The 21,696-nt window shown below is 34.7% G+C and overlaps 1 protein-coding gene across 1 annotated transcript; it reads left to right on the forward strand.

Annotated features, from left to right (window-relative positions):
* The first annotated feature begins 10,506 nt into the window (after window positions 1-10,506).
* Window positions 10,507-21,654, forward strand: LOC145215220 (NACHT, LRR and PYD domains-containing protein 3-like). The gene is made up of 14 exons (XM_080083894.1): window positions 10,507-10,604; window positions 10,928-11,029; window positions 11,774-11,890; window positions 12,211-13,925; window positions 14,372-14,506; window positions 14,720-14,782; window positions 15,081-15,248; window positions 15,449-15,607; window positions 15,807-15,968; window positions 16,242-16,448; window positions 16,812-16,973; window positions 17,925-18,131; window positions 19,289-19,450; window positions 20,462-21,654. Exons 1-14 carry the CDS (start codon window positions 10,571-10,573, stop codon window positions 20,558-20,560), a joined length of 3,492 nt encoding a protein of 1,163 aa, XP_079940020.1. The 5' UTR covers window positions 10,507-10,570; the 3' UTR covers window positions 20,561-21,654.
* Window positions 21,655-21,696: the final 42 nt, after the last annotated feature.

A 21,696-nucleotide genomic window follows, 5' to 3' on the forward strand; every position in this document is an offset into this window, starting at 1 on the left:
GTAAGGTTGGTGGTTCTAATCCCAACTCGACCTCCACGATCACATGTTGAGTTGAGTTGAGTTTATTTCGCTTGGTGAAAAAAAACATAGCGACACAATGTTGGTCTTTGCAGCTGTATTTCAAATGTAAGCTATATGCAACTACTTTATAACCAAAACTTTAAAGATCACCCATGGCTATTTCAGGCGTCTTTTAGTTGTAAGGTTGGAGGTTCCAATCCCAGCTCGAGCTTCAATATAATGTAATCATTTGTGCAGTCGCCATGTTATTTTACTTGGTTCCCATCCCAGCCACCATGTTAACACTTCAGTATGTTGCTGTAATCACCAAATTATGTTTAAAAGTTACTGGTTCGAAACCCAAAACAATCTTTGAGGCTCCACTTTGAGACTTTCGTAAACAACTTGGACTTTTGAATTTCAACTTTCCTTTTCTACGAATAATCCCGGTTTGCAATTACACTTCACAACTCCCACTAAGTTATCAAAAAGGTTGAGTACAACTTTAACGAATTCAACAACTTTGTCGCACATTCAGGTGCGGGACTCTTTCTAAATTCAAAATAATAACAACCTTTAAACTTCGCTGTAACAATTTGTTTTACCTTTTTCTTTCGCTTTCTGAAATGTCTGGTTATAGAGTTAAAATTACATTTAACTATATCTTAGCGTTTATGTCTCATGTTTTAAATTCTGACCAATTGTGACGTCGCCAATACGTGATATCTGTTTGTTTATGTCGTCACAAAGCACACGTACGTGACCCTATTGTAATGTGCGTGTTTAGTTAAGCGTGAAACTGCCATTATTCGGTAAATCCCCAAATAACCCCGATGCCTCACTTATGTTCGAATTCTTTTGTCCCCTTTTCTGCACTGATATTAGATGAAAATCGCCACATTCTTCTGTGACAATGGATGGATTCCACAAATCCTATTGTGATGTCACAATACTAGGTCATTTCGTAAATAGAAATTGACAGTTACCTACATCTGTTGCTGTTGACCAAATCCAACAAACTTTCCGTTTGTTAAAATTCACTGCTTAACGGTAAAATAGCCACGTTATTAAAATTGACGAGTACTTATTTGCGGCTTCCCAAACCCCAGGAAATACCAAAGATTGCTATTTAACTATCAAGGTTATAATCTTTGATTTTCTGGCGTCTTGTTTTTTGCGGCTCCTTACACACATTAAAAACTACCATTTGGCCCCGACAATAAAAAAGTTTGTGAACCACTGAGATCCAGTTTAAATCCAATTTGCCCAATAACTGTAGATTCAACAACACAACTGATTTTGCTAAAAGTTCTTCCTTTTCAAATAGAAAATGTATTTTTTTCTGCGCGTTACTTGCGCAAAATTAAAACTACAACAAAAATAATAATAAAAAAACTCTTTTTGCAAGTTTTAATTCTACACTAAACCACACAATCGGCTAACAAGAAGCGATTATTCGACAAGAAACGTCTCACTGTGACGAAGTCAATTGTCAGCATTATGACGAATGTAGTGCTGCTGCTGGCCTTGTAACTGTGGTTACGTTCGAGAAGTGAAGCCGTTCTATTATTCAACCCTCGCCATTATTCGCTCATAAGCAAACACTTCGGCTCAAGGACCATTACAGTAGCTGGGCGCACACTCACAACGACTCACGCGCCTTCTGTTGAGTTCATGGTTGCTGTGCACTGGTCGACGTGAGTTTTAGGCGGGGTAAGTTGTAATAACAAAACTGACTCAAAAAAGTCGGAATAAAACATTTAAATCCCATTGGAACAACAACTGAACTCAGCTAGCTGTATTAAACTGTGTATTAGGAACATTTTGGCAAACTGTCAAATGAAATCATGTAAAAAACGATGTTTCAATGCTGTCAAATACGTGTGTTGTCAATTGTAGACTTGATTGCGGATTGATTCGGAAAAGCGTTGTAATTTTAGCAACTAATAAAAAAGAATCTTAATTAAACTGCTTACTGTCACTAAAAGAACTTAAAAGGCTTTTTTCTTATGAATAAAATCGTAAAGTTATAACGCAGAGTGTACGTTTTATACACAGTAATTGATTTATGCCAGACAGCACAAAAACCCACGAGACTTTTACCAAAATAATGTTATGTAAAGAAAAATTTGTGAATATAAATTACAATTATCAAGTTTGTTTAATAATTGGTTTTTCTGTTTTGACTACTGAATCACGTAAAATAAAAACAAAAACTTCTAAAATCCTGTTTTCCGCCCAGAATTCAAACACAGCAACAATAACTCTCTTCGACTTTTGCCTTTGACAATGGGCATTGTTACGCTTAAATCGCCATTGTCAGAATCGAAGGTGTTGACTTAACTTTTCGGGGTGAACTGATTTAGTGGAAAATCTATTTAGGCATGCGTTGAGTGGATTTAGAAAAACTGATTCCTGCTATTTTACCAAAAAAAACAAACGATTTTAACTTTAAGTTGTGACAATAATTCTCTTCTTAATTGTGTTTAATACGACGTCATAATAAACTTGCTATTCGCAACAACAATGCAAAACTTTTTAACCTGATTGTTAACGACGTAAGTGATTGGGAGTTGATTGTTTCCATAGCAACTCCGCGCGATGTTCTATAATTTATGTCTCTTTATTTTGAGAGGGGGGCGTTTAACAAAACCGAAACTTCATTAAATATTTACATTTAAGCTTAGCGTAAATTACTGCACACGACCCTGTGGTCTTGCATTTCCTGAAAACTGCATTTAGGTAGTTTAAACGTCATCTGAGATATAATCCAAACAGAAAAGCTATTTTTACTTGGCTATGGTTTACACTACAGGCATGGGCGCCGACACGTAGGGGCAAGAGGGGGCACTTGCCCCCCCTTGGAATTTCAGTGTAACTTAATTTAACATATTTAGCAGCAAACCTAATTGAGTTGGCAGCGCGGGGATTCGTGACATCGTTCAATGCTTGAACTTTTAGGCAACTCAATTGTGAAGTACACGATTTATGGCTTCATATGTAACAAATTCTTGATGCGGTAAAGTATCAGCCAAAATTTGCCCTCCCTTGCAAAATTTTCTGCCTGCGCCCATGACTACAGGTTGTAAATCAGGTCGTCCACGTGTTTTTTTGCCTAAAATGTGCACTAAAATCCAAATCAATACAACATAAAAATATTGCCTCAAATAAAAACAAAATTGCCAGCGATGTAGAATAAAACGTAGACATTTTATTAGGTAAACGTTTTCACAAAACAATTGTTGTCATTACTAAAAATGTCTGTAATGTTTTATTCTACATCGCTGGCAGTTTTGTTCTTAGTAAAGGCAATATACTATTCAATTCCGTGTCTTTTGAACATAAATATTGCCGTTCCCCGAAAGCAAGAACAAATCTCATATCCACTCTACACTGTCACCAATGTCTAACAACCCTGACATAAACGGAATATCTACTGAAACCAGCAGTGATTTTTCGTCATGTACTTAACTTTGGCATTTCAACTTTTTAAACTTTCACCTTTCCTTGTTATATTTGTAAATGAGCAAATTTAATTAGCTTTCCAACAATCTTTAGTAAAAAACTTTACACTGTTTCTAGAAAGAAAAAACTTTATTACTCCGAAATTAAGCACCAAAACCTGCCCCAAGTTTTCGAAATTTTTATCCCAAAAATACATCAAGTAATTCCATTTATCGCTTCGAATGACGTCAATGGCATTGTTTCGTCACGCTGGTTGCTAGCCAACACCCGATCGTCCCTGTTGGTGACATTTGGGGTTGGGTGGGGATGTTTATATTTGGACCCAGTTGCTTCACGTTGAGCGTCTACGCGGGTTTTAAAACAAGTTAATGGTAATGACTGGTCGGATTTCACTGTGTGACAATTTTAACTGAACGAGAGACTAAAAACAAAACGATGTTTGGGCAAAAACTAAAACTCGTAGAGCTGATTTATAATGCTTGTAAATAGTAAATACATTTTTAACAACAGTTAATATATCAAAACAACCAACAACAAAACTTGAACTGACGATCATTGTTTATCTTTACTATACTTAACATAATGACTTGACTTAAATTCCCTCGCTAACAGACAATCGGTCAGTTTCAGGTGAAGGAATTTATATCCCGCCTAAAATCACATGTTTCTTATTTAAATAAAATTCTATTGTATTTGATTCTATTTGAATAAGGAAGTGATGATGCCATTTAGGCGAAAACATACATTCCTTCGCCTGATCCTGACTGATGCTTTTCAACCAAGAATTTTATCGCTTTTACTGTTTTTCTTACGGTCGTTTTAACGATCCCTATTTTCTCGTTAGGTGTAAAACACCACAAATATTACGAAATGTCGTCTATTTAATCTTTTTGGTCATAAACTTTAATTGCTTGTGCGTAATAGGCTAGCTAAATTGTTTTGCTTTTAATTACGAAAAAAGAATTTGATAATAATGCCCACATTAAACAAATATGATGGGGTAATGATGTTCTGTTTCGCATATGGCTCTTTATCGTCCTCGCGCGGAAATAAGTTTTGCCATAAAAAAATTAGAACCCAAAGATTTTTATGTATTTTATCGGCAAGCAGTTTGTAGAAAACTGTTTACAAAAGGACCAAAACATGTTGCAATGTGTACAATAAATTTTGCAAAGCTTAAAGGCCGGTGCAACAGCAATCAAGAAAAAATGTCATGACATTTGTTGGCACATTGATTTTCAGCATACAATATTCGATAAAAGTGGGCAAATGGTTCAATGTAAACTGCTTAACGGTTTTATCTCACTAAGTATGACGAATACATTATCTGAAAAACGTACATTTATAACTACAATTATTTTATAACTCGATTGTTAAACCTTAACTGTTTAAATAACATTCCTAATTTGATATTTATACGGACGTGCAGTTAGTTTGACTTTTGTGTCAAAATTAAAATAGAAAATTGCTTGATATGTTCGGTGGGATCGCATTGCAGTCTAAGCACCCTATATATTTAAGCTCCAATTTACGCATTCTTCCTACGCAAATCCTGGTTTAAACTGTTTAAAGTACAATAAACATATAAAACACCTATCAACGCAATAAAACATCTTGGGCTATTTCAAACAAGGCATTACTCCTGTTTTGTAATTTTGTTGTTGAAAACAGTACATGTGGCCTAACTTAACCTTGAAACATTTCTCAAACTAAACTTTTTAAAGCTAAACTTAAAACAAGCAATAAAACACCCTAAATCAAAAGACGCTTTCAATTCGTCTGTGATGTAATAATACAAGCTCTTGGTAACACGTATAACGACAAAAACGACATTGTTAACCCTTATGGAACGAAATTCAAATATTTGCTCACAAACAACAATAAATCAGGTCTGTCATATGGTTCACACAGTTTCGTGATATGTGCGGATCACTGTGGTCTGCATGACATGGTTCGTTGTGTGTGTAATGTTGTGTACTTGCCAACGTAAATAGTTAGCTACTCGAGTTGCACACAAAAAGTAATTGAAAAAATGGAACGTCTCATAAATTATTCGGTGTATAGAATGTCTTCAGTGAGTTTTCGAACAAGATAAGTGCTGTCAGCCATAACGCTTGTTGCTTGCACGACTTTGCAAGCTAAAAATGGGTTTCCAACTAGCGTCGTGCAGTCAACCATAGCACTTGTTATATGCACGATTTGCAAGCCTAAAACGGGTTTCATAACGAGCTTTGTGCAGACATCCATAACGAAAATGCTATATTTGTGCTTTTTCGAATCATTTAGTAAGCATAAAAAGACTTTTTCACAGCTTGTCCAGGCAAAAATGGCAACTTTTTTACTTTCGATATTTTTAAATTGTTTTTGGTCTTGATAAAAAGTTAACTGTAATGCACAATACCTTAAATTTGTGCCTAAAACCCCACAAACATGATGCATGACTATATTTACAACAAAGATAGAAATAAAAGAAGAATTACGTATATTTTATTTTGCTTTCTGAAATGTTTGAAAATCAGGTAATGTACAGAAATGAAATCATCTACACAAAGTGCTTTTGTTGACTACAGATTACAGTACTAGAACGACACTTGTTTGCGTAAAACATTAAACACAGATAACAAGGGCATGTCGATAAAAGAAAGACAGTTTGTGCTATATTGCATACTTATAAAAAGCAAAACACACACAAAAACAATAAAACACAAACACATGTGCTATGCTTTTTTCTGTTTTTATTTTGCTTGTGTATAAGTTTTAACTTACAGGCAATACATAATACAAAAACGTATATTTTTTGTTCACCGACTTGTCAATATTTGCATTCTGCGGTAACCCTGAAATTAATTGTGCACGATTTTATATGTTTAAAAGGAACATACTGTTTTGGCGAATAAGCTTTTAAAAATCACAAACAAAAAAAACTTTTGCTTCCGTTATTATAGTACCATTTAAAACGTACTTTGGAGAACAAAAATTTGGTTTCAGTTAAAGTGGATGAGCGGAGCTTAAAGCTTAAAACGGGAATCCGTTCTCAAATCTCCGGAACTTGATCTTTTCCATCAGTTCCTTGCGTTTTGTCTGGTTTTGATCTGAATTCGGTTCTTCACTCTGTTTCTCGATGTCTTCTTCAATCCGCTTCAGCCAATGCTTGCAGGGGACCCAGGCCGGGCACGCATCAAGTTTCGGTTCCAGCTGCAGAAGCCCATGGACCCCGGTACTTCCCCCGCAAGGTGGGTCCGAACACATGCAAGAGTCCAAACCAGCCATAGAAATCACAATTTAAAGTATTAAATAATTTATGTTTTTGGTTTTCTTTATTGTGTTAAGCAAGGTTGCCCAATGTTGATCTTTATGAAAAATCAAAGAACCTATCTTTCTGAAAAAATATGGAATTGTTTTTATGCTTAGCGATGTTATCAGTTATTTGAAATGTGGTTTTAAACGACTATTCGTAAAAAGTTTGGTAATAAACGAGGATTTTCCGCAAAAACGACGAATTATTTCAATCTATGCTGTAAACTTAAAATGTCTATAGGCTTACTTAAATTTACTTTGAAAAATGTTCTGTTTTCATACCCACTGCCTCCAACGTGCCAGAAAAGATCGTTCATTTATGACACACACACTTTCGGCGAAATTTTTCGTTTTTTTGTCACAATAATCTATCCCTGTAAAATCTATAATGTGTAAGTTGGAACGGGCTTCTTCACCTTTGAACAAAACGGGCACCGTCTACCACATTTATGTCGGTGTTCATGTTTCTAAGTGATCAATCGGGCTGACGAGACCTTATAGGTCGAAACAGTGTGCACTGTCTGCAGCTTATCATTTATTGGCTCTATGCTTTCAAATTCGGGCTTGTTTGAAAAAAATTCAGGCCTGTCTTGGACACACTTACAAGTTAGACATTTTCCGCCAACCAAGCATGAGGTTTGGAGTTCAAACCCCACGCCGACCTCTTATGAGATTAAACACAAGGGCATTGCACAACATCGCAATGAACAAACTGTCAAACCAAATCAAGTACTTAATTGAAAACAAACTTTAAGTGCAGAAAGGCAACCTAATCTTTCATAAGGGCGTAACAAGACGGTGATGCAATGGGTGATTTTTATAATTCAGCACAGCTGCTAAAAACACAAGCTGCTAGGCAAAACGGTCGGTTGCCTTGCAAAAGAAAGTACTTCACAGCAAGAATACAGTGCACCTTGCTACAAAATCTAAACAGAAACGATCAAACATAACTAGCTGTCTGAAAGTTTGCAAGATGTGCGATTTACAACTTCAAGCAAAATAATTCTACATCGAAGCAACTGATAACTTCGTTCACTACCGTTGCTTGTTGGACAACATAAACTAAATCATAACTAAACTTCTTCCAATAGTTGAAAGCCGACCCCTTACGTTCTCTAGCTTTTACTCTACTCTCATTCAATGTTTCGTTTTCTCTGTGACGTCACAATGCGTTATATGAATTCGAGGAAAAACTTTCTTCGGAGACAATGAGTTGTTTATTTTTCAAACGCGCACCAGCAGCACAGAGCGGGTAAAACGACGCGCAAGTATTGTAAATATTTTCGAAGGTTCCGCGTCGCGATTTCGATTGTTGTAATTCTATTATCCATTCACCGAATCGCGTGGGGTCATGACCTCGGTTTTGTATCAAGATATGATTTCTATAGAGTAGGGTCACGTGGTCTAACGATGCTGTCAATCAAAACAATATACTGATTCGCTTTTTTTTGTTATGTAATTTATTTTTCAAACAGGTGGAAAGAACAACTTTGCAGATCTCAGCGCAGTTTGTAAAAAAGCGCACCAGAGTGCTTCCCAAATGTTTTCCCTTATGTTTGTCCATTGGCTTTTTAATTACTCGAAACAAATAGAACTAACGTAAAATTTTGACCTGAGTTTACTTTAGTCTCGATGTTCTGTTTCTCGCACACAAGCTTCAATATGCCAGAAATGGATAGTTCATATATGACACAAATATTTGTGGCCCGCAGGAAGGTTCTGAGTGGCCCGCGTGGTATTTTTAAAACGACTCATATTGGCAACTTATTCGCCTACGTAATTTATGCGAACTTTCATTACGAAAAATTGGCATTTATTGTTTGCTTTATTTCTTTGTTAATAGAGTAGTAATACACAACTCTACAAGTTACTTTTATTGCGTCCACTGCGCATTGTTACGTTTACAATTTCTACATTGTTACGTCACAATCTGATTCTTGTTCAGTCAGTAATGTTTTTTGGTTCATTGAGAATCGCGCAAAACGCATTTAGCAGTAAAACATCTTCCGCACTCTGCAGTGATATAGATTATGAAACAAAAAGCAAGTAACGCAAACAGAACTTTTCAAGAAATGTTGACATGTGACTTTAAATCCCCTGTAAGATCAGTAATTTCTGACAGCTATATGGAAAAATCGCTTCGCATTGTACATTTAATCTCACCGAATATTGCCAAACTTCACATTGAAATGCCGACGAGTGGGAAAAACTTTGTTGATCTTGGTGTGTTTAGAGAAGAATTTCGGTGTGAGGATTTTAATTAGAAATTATAAGATAGCTATTTCTAAGATTCCAAATTAGCAGTAACACTCAAGTGGCCCGCGCAATCATTCGCAAACCGCATGTGGCCCTTTGGCCAAAAAGATTGGACACCCCTGAGCTAGAGCGTGTCAAAGAATTTAATAGTGTCCTGCAGCCGCTGTGTACGGTTAAATTTTTTATTTTGTAGGTAAAACAAAACAAAAGGCGATTAGAACAGGTTTAAAACCACAAACCGGTATGGACCGGGTCGTTTGTCTGAACCGGAACAAAACCCGAACCCCCCCAAAACAAACTTGATCATATCCCGTCACGGTCCACTGCACCTTAAACTTGGTCACGCTTCACAAAGTTACGTGGCTATTTCCTGTTTCCGCATTGGTAAAGAAATTAGCGCAATTTTGCTGCTTAGAGTTGTTTTACTTGGCGAAAACTCAACTTTAACCTATTGTTTTCCACATTTGTCAGTAGCGATGTAAATATGAATATTGTTTTAGTCTTACAGACTTCACACAGTAGCCTAAATCATTTACGTATTCACATTACAGATGTAGATGTAGTAAATTAAATTAATCCCATTCCCAGGCATTAAAGAAAAGTTCTATGATGGCAAGTTTAAGGTTTGTGCTTGGTTTTCAAATAATTGTTTGCTTTAAATCAAAGTGAATTAATGTCTGAAATATTTACCCAACTATTGCTCACTGTTTTTCATGTGTGTGTTTTGTATTTTGTCACTTTATAAGAATTTTTGTCCTGCAAGATATGTCATTATCCTGATGAAAGCGTCTTGTGTAGGACGTCGATTATTGAAAATAAAACTGCTGGATGAGCAATACTTGGTTATACATTATACCTGGCAGCAATAGCCCCTTTCGTGAGAAATATATGTTAATGTGAATATATTTTTGTGTGTTTTTAGTGAGACCAGTAAGGAATCAACAATAAAAACTTCGAAACATGCGTTTCATAAAGCATGCAAAGATATGGATTTCAGATTAAAACTACAATTTCTTCGTAAACTTGGTTTTTCTGGTTCGACAGTTGGAAAATATTTAAAAAACAATGACTTGGACATGTTTCAGTTTTGGAAAGGTGAGGGCTTTGTGGCATAAGATTCATTTTTGTTTTCATTTGTTTACAATCAACTTTATGCCTCTTTATAGAGACACAACTTTGTAACACTGGGTTGGTAACATAAAGTGTCAACTCTTATTTTTTACAGGTGTTGACCAAAATGATCCAGAAATATTTCAACTTGTACGAGATGAAGTTTATTCACACAAACGAAATGAGAAAGTTGATCAACTTTTGGCTAAAAACAAATCAAGAAGATTTCAAAGTAAATTAAAGTGTGGATTTATAAAAAATACCCACATTCTTAGTTTTCAATTTATTACAGATCGTGAAACTGCTTGGTTTATTTATGGATTTTGCCGATTTTATTCTGATGAGAGCTTTTGGAAAGACACAATTATTCGACAAAAGTTTCAATTACAAGATTCTCAGTTGACAGAAATTGAGAGTGATTACAAGGGAAACTTTGCATCGCATGATGATCATATGGATGAAAGCAAACAAACTAAGTAAAAACAAACTGATATGCATTTTTTACCAGAGATAAAACATGGTAATGGAGAATTATGTCATAAAAGTTTTCGTTTGGTTTTTATAATCTTTGGTGTTTATTTGCTCATTCTAGAGTTGTTCAACGCTAGAATAAATGTTATAGAAAGCACTTTTAAATGTTAATTTCAATTCCATTTTAATTCCATTACTTTCTTTGTTTAACTGTTAGCCATAGCTGATAATTATCAGATTAAATTACAATTTTATGTTGTTCGCTGCTAGTTAACTTTTTGACTTTTTGAGCAACGTTTTAACTTTCGGTTTATTTTTTTAATTTTAGAGAATATTGAGAAAGTCATTATAAAACTGAAGAAGCTCCATCTTGAGATTCCTGAAACATTTGCTCCAACATCAGAAGCAGGAAGCTCAACTGGAGAAACAGGTTCACAATCTTACAATAAAATAAAATTTACTGTTGCTCTGGCAACTACACATGTTCAATGATCTAATTTACACAGCCGAACACTGAGCATCAAAAACAACAATGTTTGGTACCAATAACTAGGGTTCTGGCTTGGCTCAGTCCATACAGCATAAAATAGATTGCACCACCTTGCGGTAATAAGTGCGCCACCTTGTGGTAGACTGTGTAGACCTCTCTGTTAGCACCTGTTGTGCCTATTAAACTCGCAATATCAATTAAATGCTGGTTAGCCTAAGGCCATGTGAAGTCCTTACTCTTGCTGTAAGTAACGAACGTTATAGTCACGATTCGATCGTGTTCATGTAACACTTTTTAACACTTGGCACAGTTGTTTCTAACAGTGGTTGCCTCTTAATCATATTGTGAATTATCTTTACTTGTATGAGTGTGACGTAACAAAGTTATTATAAAATCCATTGTAACGTCATGCTCGCAGTTGGACGCCAAGTGGCCTGGATTGGCATTCATTGTTTATTGAGATGTGTGACGAGCATCAATGCGTTACGCACATTAAACAAAATAGCGCACATTGCTATTCACAGTTTTGTCTGAAATTACAAGATTGAATACTAAAACAGCCGGTCAAAATTTCTTGAGGGGGGGCCATGGCACCTTGTCCCCCCCATCCCCTAAATACGCTAGTGGTAGCCAGTAAGTTACTTAGTCCTTTTTCTTAAAATTATTTCTTATATTCTTATACAGATCCATTGTCCGCTGTGCATGATTCCCCAGACATGAAACATTATAAGACAGAAACCGAAGATTCAGATTCTGATAGTTCAGTGGATTCTGTTGAAGGAAATAAAGTCAATAAATTAGGTTGGTAGAAAACTTGTTGCTAGCAAACATTGCAAGGTGAGATCATTATTATTTTTTTAAACTTATTGTTTGGTTTAAATGCACTTTCCCCTTTGGCAGTTTCCAAATTTTAATGCTCAACAATATCACATGTCATGGTATAAAATTTATGGGCAAGACTTGACTGCTTTTATAATGGAGAACTTTATTTTAAACATACATGTCACTTAGTTGGTGCTGCAAAACCCAAAAGCATAATTAATTTCGAAGGTCTTGTATTATAGAACTACTTTCTGACCAACTTTTGATGCTTGACATTAAAGTTTGTGTATTTTTTACAGTTGACACCACTGCAGAAAGATTGCGACAGCATCTGAGGACAGTAGTAGATGAAAAATGTGGTAGAGAATATGGAAGAGCAGTGGAACCAGTTGATCTTGTGCTTGTAAAATATACTGGACAGAAAGACAATGACCCTGAAAAACAACGAGAAAAATTGGCTAGAGTGGTAGATAAAGGAAATGAACTGAAAGGTGATATCACAGTTGAAAATATGTTTGAAAGAACAAAGATTGAAGCAGGGGACAATAAAAACCAGGAAAAGTCAGTTGGTGTGGTTGGTGCAGTTGGAGTGGGAAAGAGCACATTGACAAAAGTAATTATGCAAAAAGTTTTGGACAAGAAAATTCTTCCCAATGGTTCCCTCGTATTTTACATCACAGTGGGCACCATTGACCTTGAGCGAGAAACTGATTTATTTGAATTGCTTTTCTCATCACTGATTGCAAAGGGAAGTCTTTCAATACAGGAAGCAGAGAAAGAGGAGCTGATTAATTTCATCTTGAAGGATCCCAACACAGTAGTAATCATTGATGGTCTGGATGAAGCTAAAACTGAAAATTTACATTCATATCCACATGTATTACCACTTAAACCGGCAAAACCAATGGCTCTATTATATAACATACTAAATGGCAAACTACTTGAGAATGCTTACAAGCTGGTAACATCAAGAATCACTCAGTTTATTGATGCTTCTCCAGAATACAGACCAAAATTTGTTTTGGAAATTTTGGGTTTGGCACCAAGTGAACAGAAAAAGCTTGCTAGATGTGTATGTGGTGAACAGTTTGACAGAGTTTGGAAAATTCTTCAAGACAACCCAGCTTTGTTGGAATGCTGTGTAATACCTGTCAACATGCTTATGGCTCTTACCTTTCTGTTGGGAGGAGGAGGGACTTCAGGTACTATGACAGTCACAGGTGTTTACATTGCAATGCTAAACAGATACATTCGTTCAAAGCATTGCTCTTTTGAAAAAGGCATGAATGTGGTTAAGAAGCTATGTGACTTGGCATTTGATGGGTGGCAAAAAAACAAATCTCTGTTTTCAGATGAGGACTTGGAGCAGTTTAAGATTCCATTGGCTACACAACAAGCATTTGTCAATGCAGCTGTAGATTCAGAGGATGGTCTTGCAATTCAGATTTTGCAACAAGACAAAGTTAGCTACTTTGTTCATCGCTCCTGGCAAGAGTTGCTGGTTGCACTTAGACTTGTTTTGTTTATGCCTCTAAATGAGTTCAAATCCTTTCTTGAAAATGCTTTTGAGTCTGGAGATTTAGAAAATGTATTAAAGTTTTGTTTCGGCATATGCAAAGAAAATGTCTTTGAAAAAGCAAGACGACTTTCTCCTGCAGCACAATTTGGTGAAATAGAAGAAAAGAAAAACTTTCTTGGTTTACTTGCTGAATCCAAAGCAAAGGAACTGTCAGAGAGTGTAATAGAAAGCGATGAAAAACTTTCCTTGCAAAAGTGGTTTCATCTTTTTGCATGTTTGAATGAACTTGGCAGTGATGATATTAGCTTACCTGTTACCAAACTTTTACCAACTATTGCTGACATAGTGGGTTCTGTATTTTCATCTGATATCACAAACATGGCTTCACTTTACAAACTGAACAATACCACTCTGAAATTGAAGTTTGTTAATCTGTCATTTGTTGGAAATGCTTTACAGAGTTTTGGAAACTTTGTGCAAGAACACAGAGTTAAAGTTAGTATGATAACTAGATATTGTCAACGTGTTTTAGTATAAGTTCTTTTGCCCAACCGAGGCAATTTGCTTTGTAATTTATAAGTTTTGTTATTGGTGAAGCTACAATTGAGTCTAAAGTTTTATACTGCTAATTTTTTTTATACTGCTATACGTTTTAAGCTGTAATTAAGCTGAAGTAATTGATAATCACCAAACTGTAACAATAGTTTTTAGATGATGCCTTAACATTACCTTATGATTGCAGTGAGAAAAAATGTTGAGTTTGAATGAAACCATAATTTTATTTAAACATTTTGGGAATTCCCAAAGTTTGGTGTCACTTGTTTAAAAAATATTTGTAACGTTGTGGTTGCATTTTTAGTTAATTAATATCAGTTGTGTCAGGTTAATTGCTCACATATAAATATTTGCTTTGATAAATAGCATTTTTTTGTCTGTTTTAGATTGATGACTTCATCTTACAACATTGTCCTGATGAACAACTGCAGTTTGCTGGAAGCTTCCTTCCTCATGTGGAGAGATTTGGTGTTTGGCCACAATTTGGTTCCCTTCGTGATTCAACAGACAGGGGCAGAAAGGTTTGAAGTTTTGTTTTTGATGAAAGTGTTGTCATAAAAATTTTGCCTATAGTGTCATACACTGAATATGTTTTGTATTTTGTGAATTATGATTGTGAACATAAAAATTGATGCATATTATTATGAAAACAACACACTGGTACCACAGAATCAGAAAATTCAAAAAAACTTATTGTCGGATATACAGCAGTATAAAAACATATTTTTCTACAGAATGTGTTAACATTGGCCAGGAGCATTAAAGATGGACTTCTGCAAATTGATCACCCACATCAGGTTTGCTATACTTACTAATATTAACTTTGGATGAATTAAAATAGTTTCATATTTGGCCAGACACCAGGCACTGCAACAACTTAACACTGAAAACTTTATTTCTGGTTCAGTCCAGTTTTTCTGCTACAACTATATTTTATCACTTAGTTTTAACAATACAATTTCAATAATTTTTGTATATTTCAGAAGTTAACTATAATGCTTAAATGACAAAGCATGAAAAAATTAAATTACAAAGATTCATTTTCATCAAAAAATATTTCTATTACCTATAATTACATGTTTTTATGTTTAACAGATGAAGCAGTTAGCCTTGAGTGTCATACCATTTGGAGATGAAGGTGTGAGCATACTAAGCAGTGGGGTGGGCAAAGTGGCTGAACTTGATATGGAAGGCATTGGCATGACATCAGTTGGTGCTGTTAAGTTGGGTGAACATCTTGAGATGGAAACTACACAGTCCATGGTAACTGGGAATTTGTTTGTTGCTTTTCTATTGTCATTGTCATGTCCATTGTGACAAAATATTTGTTGATGAAGAAACAATGATTTCAAACAATATTTTCCATTTAATAATGTGATTAGTGTTTGGTCATCAACAACTCCATGTTGCATAGCTCTAACTTCACATTATTATTGTAGCGTGAAATGTGCATTATTGTTTAGAATGAATTAAAAATCAGTGACAATAAAGTGGGTGACATTGGAGCTTGTGCAATTACCAAGTCAATTCACAAAATGAAAAAGCTTGAAATGCATAAATGTGGAATCACAAGCAAAGGAATGCCTGGCATCACTCAAAACGTCCTAAACTCTCAAACTAAGGTATGTCACTGTTACTTTTATTGATAATTTCACTTAAATGTTTTTAATTAACTTTAGTGTTGCTTGATTGTGTGATAAAATTAAAGTTAAAATGAAAGATTTTTGAGTTTAATTCACTGTTCACATTTTAGTATTTAAACTGTATTAGGATTCTGTGGTTTGTTTTTGCAAAAAGACTAAGCTAGTTTTTCCTGTTTAGATTCCCTGCTTGGATTTGTCATACAACATGTTTGGTGATGATTGGGCCCAGGAACTTGGAAAATGTTTGCATCTGGTGGAGGAACTTCGCTTGTGTCATTGTGACATCACTTCCACTGGTGCAAGTGCATTGGCTGGTGGATTATCCAAGTTACAGACACCAGTAAGTTCTTAAAAGACTTTTAAAAATAAATTACCATGTTTGTTTTAACTGCTAACGTAAGTTTATATTTATTGCCATAACATATTTGTTGTACTGTGTGTGTTTTAAAAAATATAAGTTTCCTTGTTACAGTAAAATATACAACTTTCTATCAATTGTAATATCAGATTGAATTGTGACAAAATAAAGAAAGGCATAGTAAAACAATTCCATTGCAAACTTAATTTACTTGAACAGTTGTGCATTTCCTTTTTTTCTTTTTCTACTTTTTAGATGGATAAACTTGACCTGGGTAACAACCCAATCGGTGACCTTGGTGCTGCAGCAATGTCAAAATGTTTGAGCAATGTCAAGTCACTTGGTTTGGGTCGTGATCAGTCAAACAACTTGGTTGCAATGCGGTTTAGTAACTCTGTTTGTGGAATAACATCTGATGGAGTTTCTCACATCGCTTCAGGTTTGCTGTCACTCCAAGAACCGGTGAGATGACAGTCGAATAATTTGCAGTATTGAACATTTACTCAAAAAATTGTATTAACCTGTGTTGTAACTTGTTTCACCAACAAAAATTTTATTTTGTACTTCTCCACATTCTGTGCAGCAGATATATTTATGTCAACACTGGCAAATATAAAATACATACACTCTATATTTTTAGCAAGAGCCAGAGTCCTTGAAAAGAGTTCTTTATTAGTTGTTGTTCTGTTCGACTTTCATTATTATATGTGAAATTGCATTTACAAATTATTTAGCATTATCAGTGGTATAGTATGTGTGTATAAAAGTTAAATTTTCTTTTATGTGCAGCATGTGTCTGACATGTATGTTATATTTGCATTTTAGATGCAATACTTGGACTTGTCAACCAACAAGTTTGGTGATGATGGGACAAAGAAGCTTTCTAAATGTTTGCATCAAACGAAGATACTTGACTTGAGTAAATGTGAAATCACATCCACTGGAGTAAAAGCATTGGCTGGTGGATTGTTAACACTGCAAACACCAGTAAGTTGTATCCGTTATAAAGCGTAATAAATTCGAAGACACACTTACAAACTGCATTGACACAGTTTGCTGTGTTTGTTGCCTTGACTACATTTTAAAATATACACCCTACACCTTAACCTTGGACTGTGTTGTAAAATGTCGATTTAAATTGTTTCAAAATCTATTGCCACATTTACATATCCACATATAAGTGTTTGTTTTCTTGTTTGCGTACATTAGTATTTCCTGGATTGCCCATCCCATTTGTATGCCTAGGGTTGATTGTGTTAATAGCTTTGGTTTACTCAGTTGGAACTTTTTAAGTGTTCACCAGAATCAAAATGCCTAACATGTTAATTAAAAAATTTGAAGTTTACCACCTTTTCTTTTTTGGTGTAGCAGAGCAATGCTTTTTAAATTGTTTAAATTTCTTGGTTCAGAGCAGGGTTCACTAACCTGTGGGCCAGGTGCCACATGCCACTTTTTGTGGCTGCAAACACTAGGTATACGTGTTTCAAAATTATGTTGTATAATGGTTAATTTGGGCTTCTGCAACTTTTTTGGCCAATTTGCTTATAACATAGAGTCAAGACCTCATATGATTATATTTTCTGAACATTTTATCTAACAGGTTGTTTCTTTTTTGGATAAGATATCTTTTGCAAAATCTTATTAGCATTTATTTGCGTAACACATTAACTTTACTTAAAGCATAGCACAATCAACTTTAGTGTTTAGGGTGATTTCTTTTAGTTGGAACCTAAAACTGATAGCATACTCACATGCAATAAATCATATTGCCAAGTCATGAGTCAAAAACTCATAATGCTATCTGAGGCAAATTTTCTATCAACTAAAGTATCAGGTTCAATTGTGACATAATAAAACAAAGCACAGTAAAACCATTCTAGTGTAAACTTATTTTACTTAAACAAATGTGCATTTCTTGAGATTTCTTTTTCTTTTTAGATGCATGAACTTGACCTTAGTAACAACCAAATTGGTGACCTTGGTGCTGCAGCAATGTCAAAATGTTTGAGAAATGTCAAGTCACTTAGCTTGGGTGGTGGCCAGCCACACAAATTGGCTACTGTGTGGTATCATAACCCTGGTTGTGGAATAACATCCGATGGAGTTTCTCATATCGCTTCAGGTTTGCTGTCACTCCAAGAACCGGTGAGATGACAGTTGATTCATTTGTTTAAAATGTTGCATCAAACATTTTTTTCACCTATATCAGTGGTGGGGAACCTGGGTCTGCTTGCCTTCTTATTGTAGCCCCCGTAAAATTTTTGTTAAAGTATACAACACAACATAAAAAACAATGTAATGTTTATGTACAAATATTTCCTAGAAATGACCTCGCCATTATTGGTGATTATATTCAATACATTATTGGTGATTCCCATTTCATATTATGGCGTCACACTTAAAACAAAAATACCACTCATTCAATTGTGTGCTATAATTGTGACGCAACAGTCACTTGTTTGCCTCTCTTGCAGTAACAAATCATTTGCCATGTTGTGTTAGTTTTAAATTGATTTTAGAGCTATTAGCTTGCGATCCTTTTATTGTTACTTAAAACATATTCTTTATAAAAGCTGGGGTGTTCCAACTCCTATTTTTTGGTCAAAATAAGTGATAAACCTGTATGCCTTGTTTTTTGCCAACATGTAACAGCAAAGAATAAATTAAAACTGGAGCGATGAAATATAAAACCACTTGTGCGCTTTGGGCATGTTTACACAGAATTTCAAAATAAATAATTAATTAGCCTGCCCGAAAATGTTGTGCAATTCATGTGGCCCTAAGTAGATTCCCCACCCCTGACCTAAAGTATGTTGACCTGTGTTTATTTTACCTACAAAACTAGTTTTCTACTTTTCCACACTTAAGTGCAACAATTCAAACCATTCCAAATCAGTATTTAGTGTCAGTTTATGAAGCTCTGTAATGGCCTGTGTTTTCAGTTGGGGTCCAATAACTTAACAATACAGAGTGGGAATTGTGACAAGGGAATGGTTTTGATTTAAAACAACATTCACTTTTCAACAATCACAAAAAATATCTAGTTTTCAAAAATGTGGGTTCAGCATTATCCAATACCATGTATAGTGTAATGTATCAGCGGCGCTACATTATTATTGGACCAACCCTAGTCAGCACTGGTAAATAAACATATACACCCTATGTTTTTTAGCTAGTTGGAGAACACTATCAACATATTTGTTAATGATTTAAACTGTGTGTTTATTTTCTTACTAGCATCTCACATTGCTTGTATATGTGCAGCATGGGTGTAACATGTACGTTTATTTATGTTTTTTTAGATGAACAACTTGGACTTGTCACACAACAAGTTTGGTGATGATGGGACAAAGAAGCTTTCTAAATGTTTGCATCAAGTGAAGAAACTTAACTTGCGTAAATGTGGAATAACATCTGATGGAGTAGCAGCATTGGCTGGTGGATTGTCAACACTGCAAACACCAGTAAGTTGTCTCTGTTATAAAGTTTAATAAATTTGAAGACAGCTTTACAAACTGCATTAACACAGTTTACTGTGTTTGTTGCCTTGACTACCTTTTTCAAAATTAATTGTTCACAACCACTTTAAATGTTCACTCTATGCCCGCCCCTTGGACTGAAAATGTTGATTTAAATTGTCTTCAAAATTTATTGCCACATTTACATGTCAACGCACAAGTGTTTGTTTTCTTGTTTGAGTAAAGTGGTATTCCCTGAATTGCCCATACCTATTTTTTGTGGTATGCCTAGGGCTGGTTGTGAACAGTTTTGGTTTATTCAGTTGGAATTTTAAGTGTTCACCAGAATCTAAATGCTTAACATGTTAAATGTATAATTTGAATTTAACATATTTTCCTATTTTCATTAAATAGAGCTGTGCTTCTCAAATTGTTTAAATTTCCTGTTTTATAGCAGGGGTTGCTAACCTGTGGGTCAGGTTCCATATATGACTTTTTAATATGCTTGTGTGCTCTAAACATTAAAGTATGTTTGTTTTAAAATTATGTTATATTGTGGTTAATTTGGGCTACTGCAACTTTTTCGGCCAAGTTACTTCAACAGTACTACATTTTTCTTTGAAATATGTTTATTGCCTTCATTGAATGCCACTGATTTAAAGCTGATTGCAACCACTGATTTAAAGTCAGTTGATATGGCACAAAAGCATTTATGACATGTACATAAGCAATACCTTAGTAACAGAGATATATTGTTACCCAATAACAGTTACGAAATTGTCAAAGGAAGCTTTAAATTATTTTTGGTGGTATTTGACAGGCTGTACTGCTTGGCTAATTATTATTGCTCAAATCTGCCAAATGACTGTTTTGCACAGAAAAAATCTAGACATCCATTGCTGATTGGTTGTTGTCATGTGATCTAAATTGTCTCCCAGTGTAACAACCCCTGCCCCAAACACAACACAAGTAAGGAATGTATTCAGTTGCATTTTCATCTTGTACTTGTTTTTGTAGATGGAAGAGCTTAGGCTTGATATCCAGCTGATAAGTTGCATTGATGAAGATGATTTCAAAATCCTGAAGTCAACGGTAGAGAAACTTAAATGGGGTTAGTGGTGATGCAGCTGTAAGTATCCTGATGTTTTTCACTGTTGCTGTTTTATAGACAGTTGATGGAAGTAAAAATGCATATTAATGTTTTTTAACTTATTAGTTAATATTTGAAATTAATTGTAGTTTTTCCAAAAAAGTGCTGTCATGGTTTCAACAATGCACAGAATTTGTGGTATTTTTATTTTGTCTTTTAACATCAAATTTAGTTTTGTACATTTCTTTAACTCATTTTTACCACTATTTGTTGAATTTTTGCTTTGACTTGAGCTCATCCATCATTTTATTGCTTCCAACATGTTTTACTTTTTCTACTTGCTGTTGTTGTTTGTGTTTTGTTGTGTAGCTCTTTTTCCTGAACTTTGTATATTATGTGTTGGAAATAAATGCCTTAAATAAACAAGTAGTCACAAAAAAGCAATAGATAATATGTGACACTATATGCAACATGTGAAGGAAATATTGTATGTTTTAAATAAGCCATGGTGTATGTTCAATGGCAATATAAGCCACCCATCTAATTGATTTTTTTCTATTCATAGCAAAACTTTAAATTCTTTTGCAACCTGTTTTTAAAGAATGTTTTTATGGTTTCAACAAATCTTTTTTATTTATTTAGTCTTTCAATGTCAATTGTAAATAAGCTCTCTGCATTTTTAAAAAACCTAATATTTTTACTAATGCAACTTTTTACTTAGTTGTTTTGAATATAAGTAAGACTAACTTGAGCTCATCCATTTTTGTACTTTTATTGCTTCCGACATATTTTTCCTACTTGCTGTTATGGTTTGTGTTTTGTTGTGTAGCTCTTCATTCTAAACTTTGTATATGATGTGTTAAAAATTATCAGGCTTCAAGAAATGAGATGCAAAGTTCTGATTTCTACTCAAGCATTTGTTTTGTTGTTTCCACCAAATATATTTTTTAAATGCTTTTTTATATCAAATTGTTCAAACTATGAAACCAACTTTTCTTCCCAATTACTTTTATATAAAAATTTCCCACTGTATTTTTGATCTGTGCTGAAAATGATATCAGTTTGCTCTTTCTGCTTTTTTAACTGTAGTTTGTTACTGTAAATATATGATGTGTGATTACTTGTGCGTGTGTCAATTAAAAACCTGTTACTATATGAACTC

The sequence above is a fragment of the Phallusia mammillata genome, chromosome 2, assembly GCF_965637545.1.
Source record: "Phallusia mammillata chromosome 2, kaPhaMamm4.hap1.1, whole genome shotgun sequence".
NCBI classification, from domain to species: Eukaryota; Metazoa; Chordata; class Ascidiacea; order Phlebobranchia; family Ascidiidae; genus Phallusia; species Phallusia mammillata.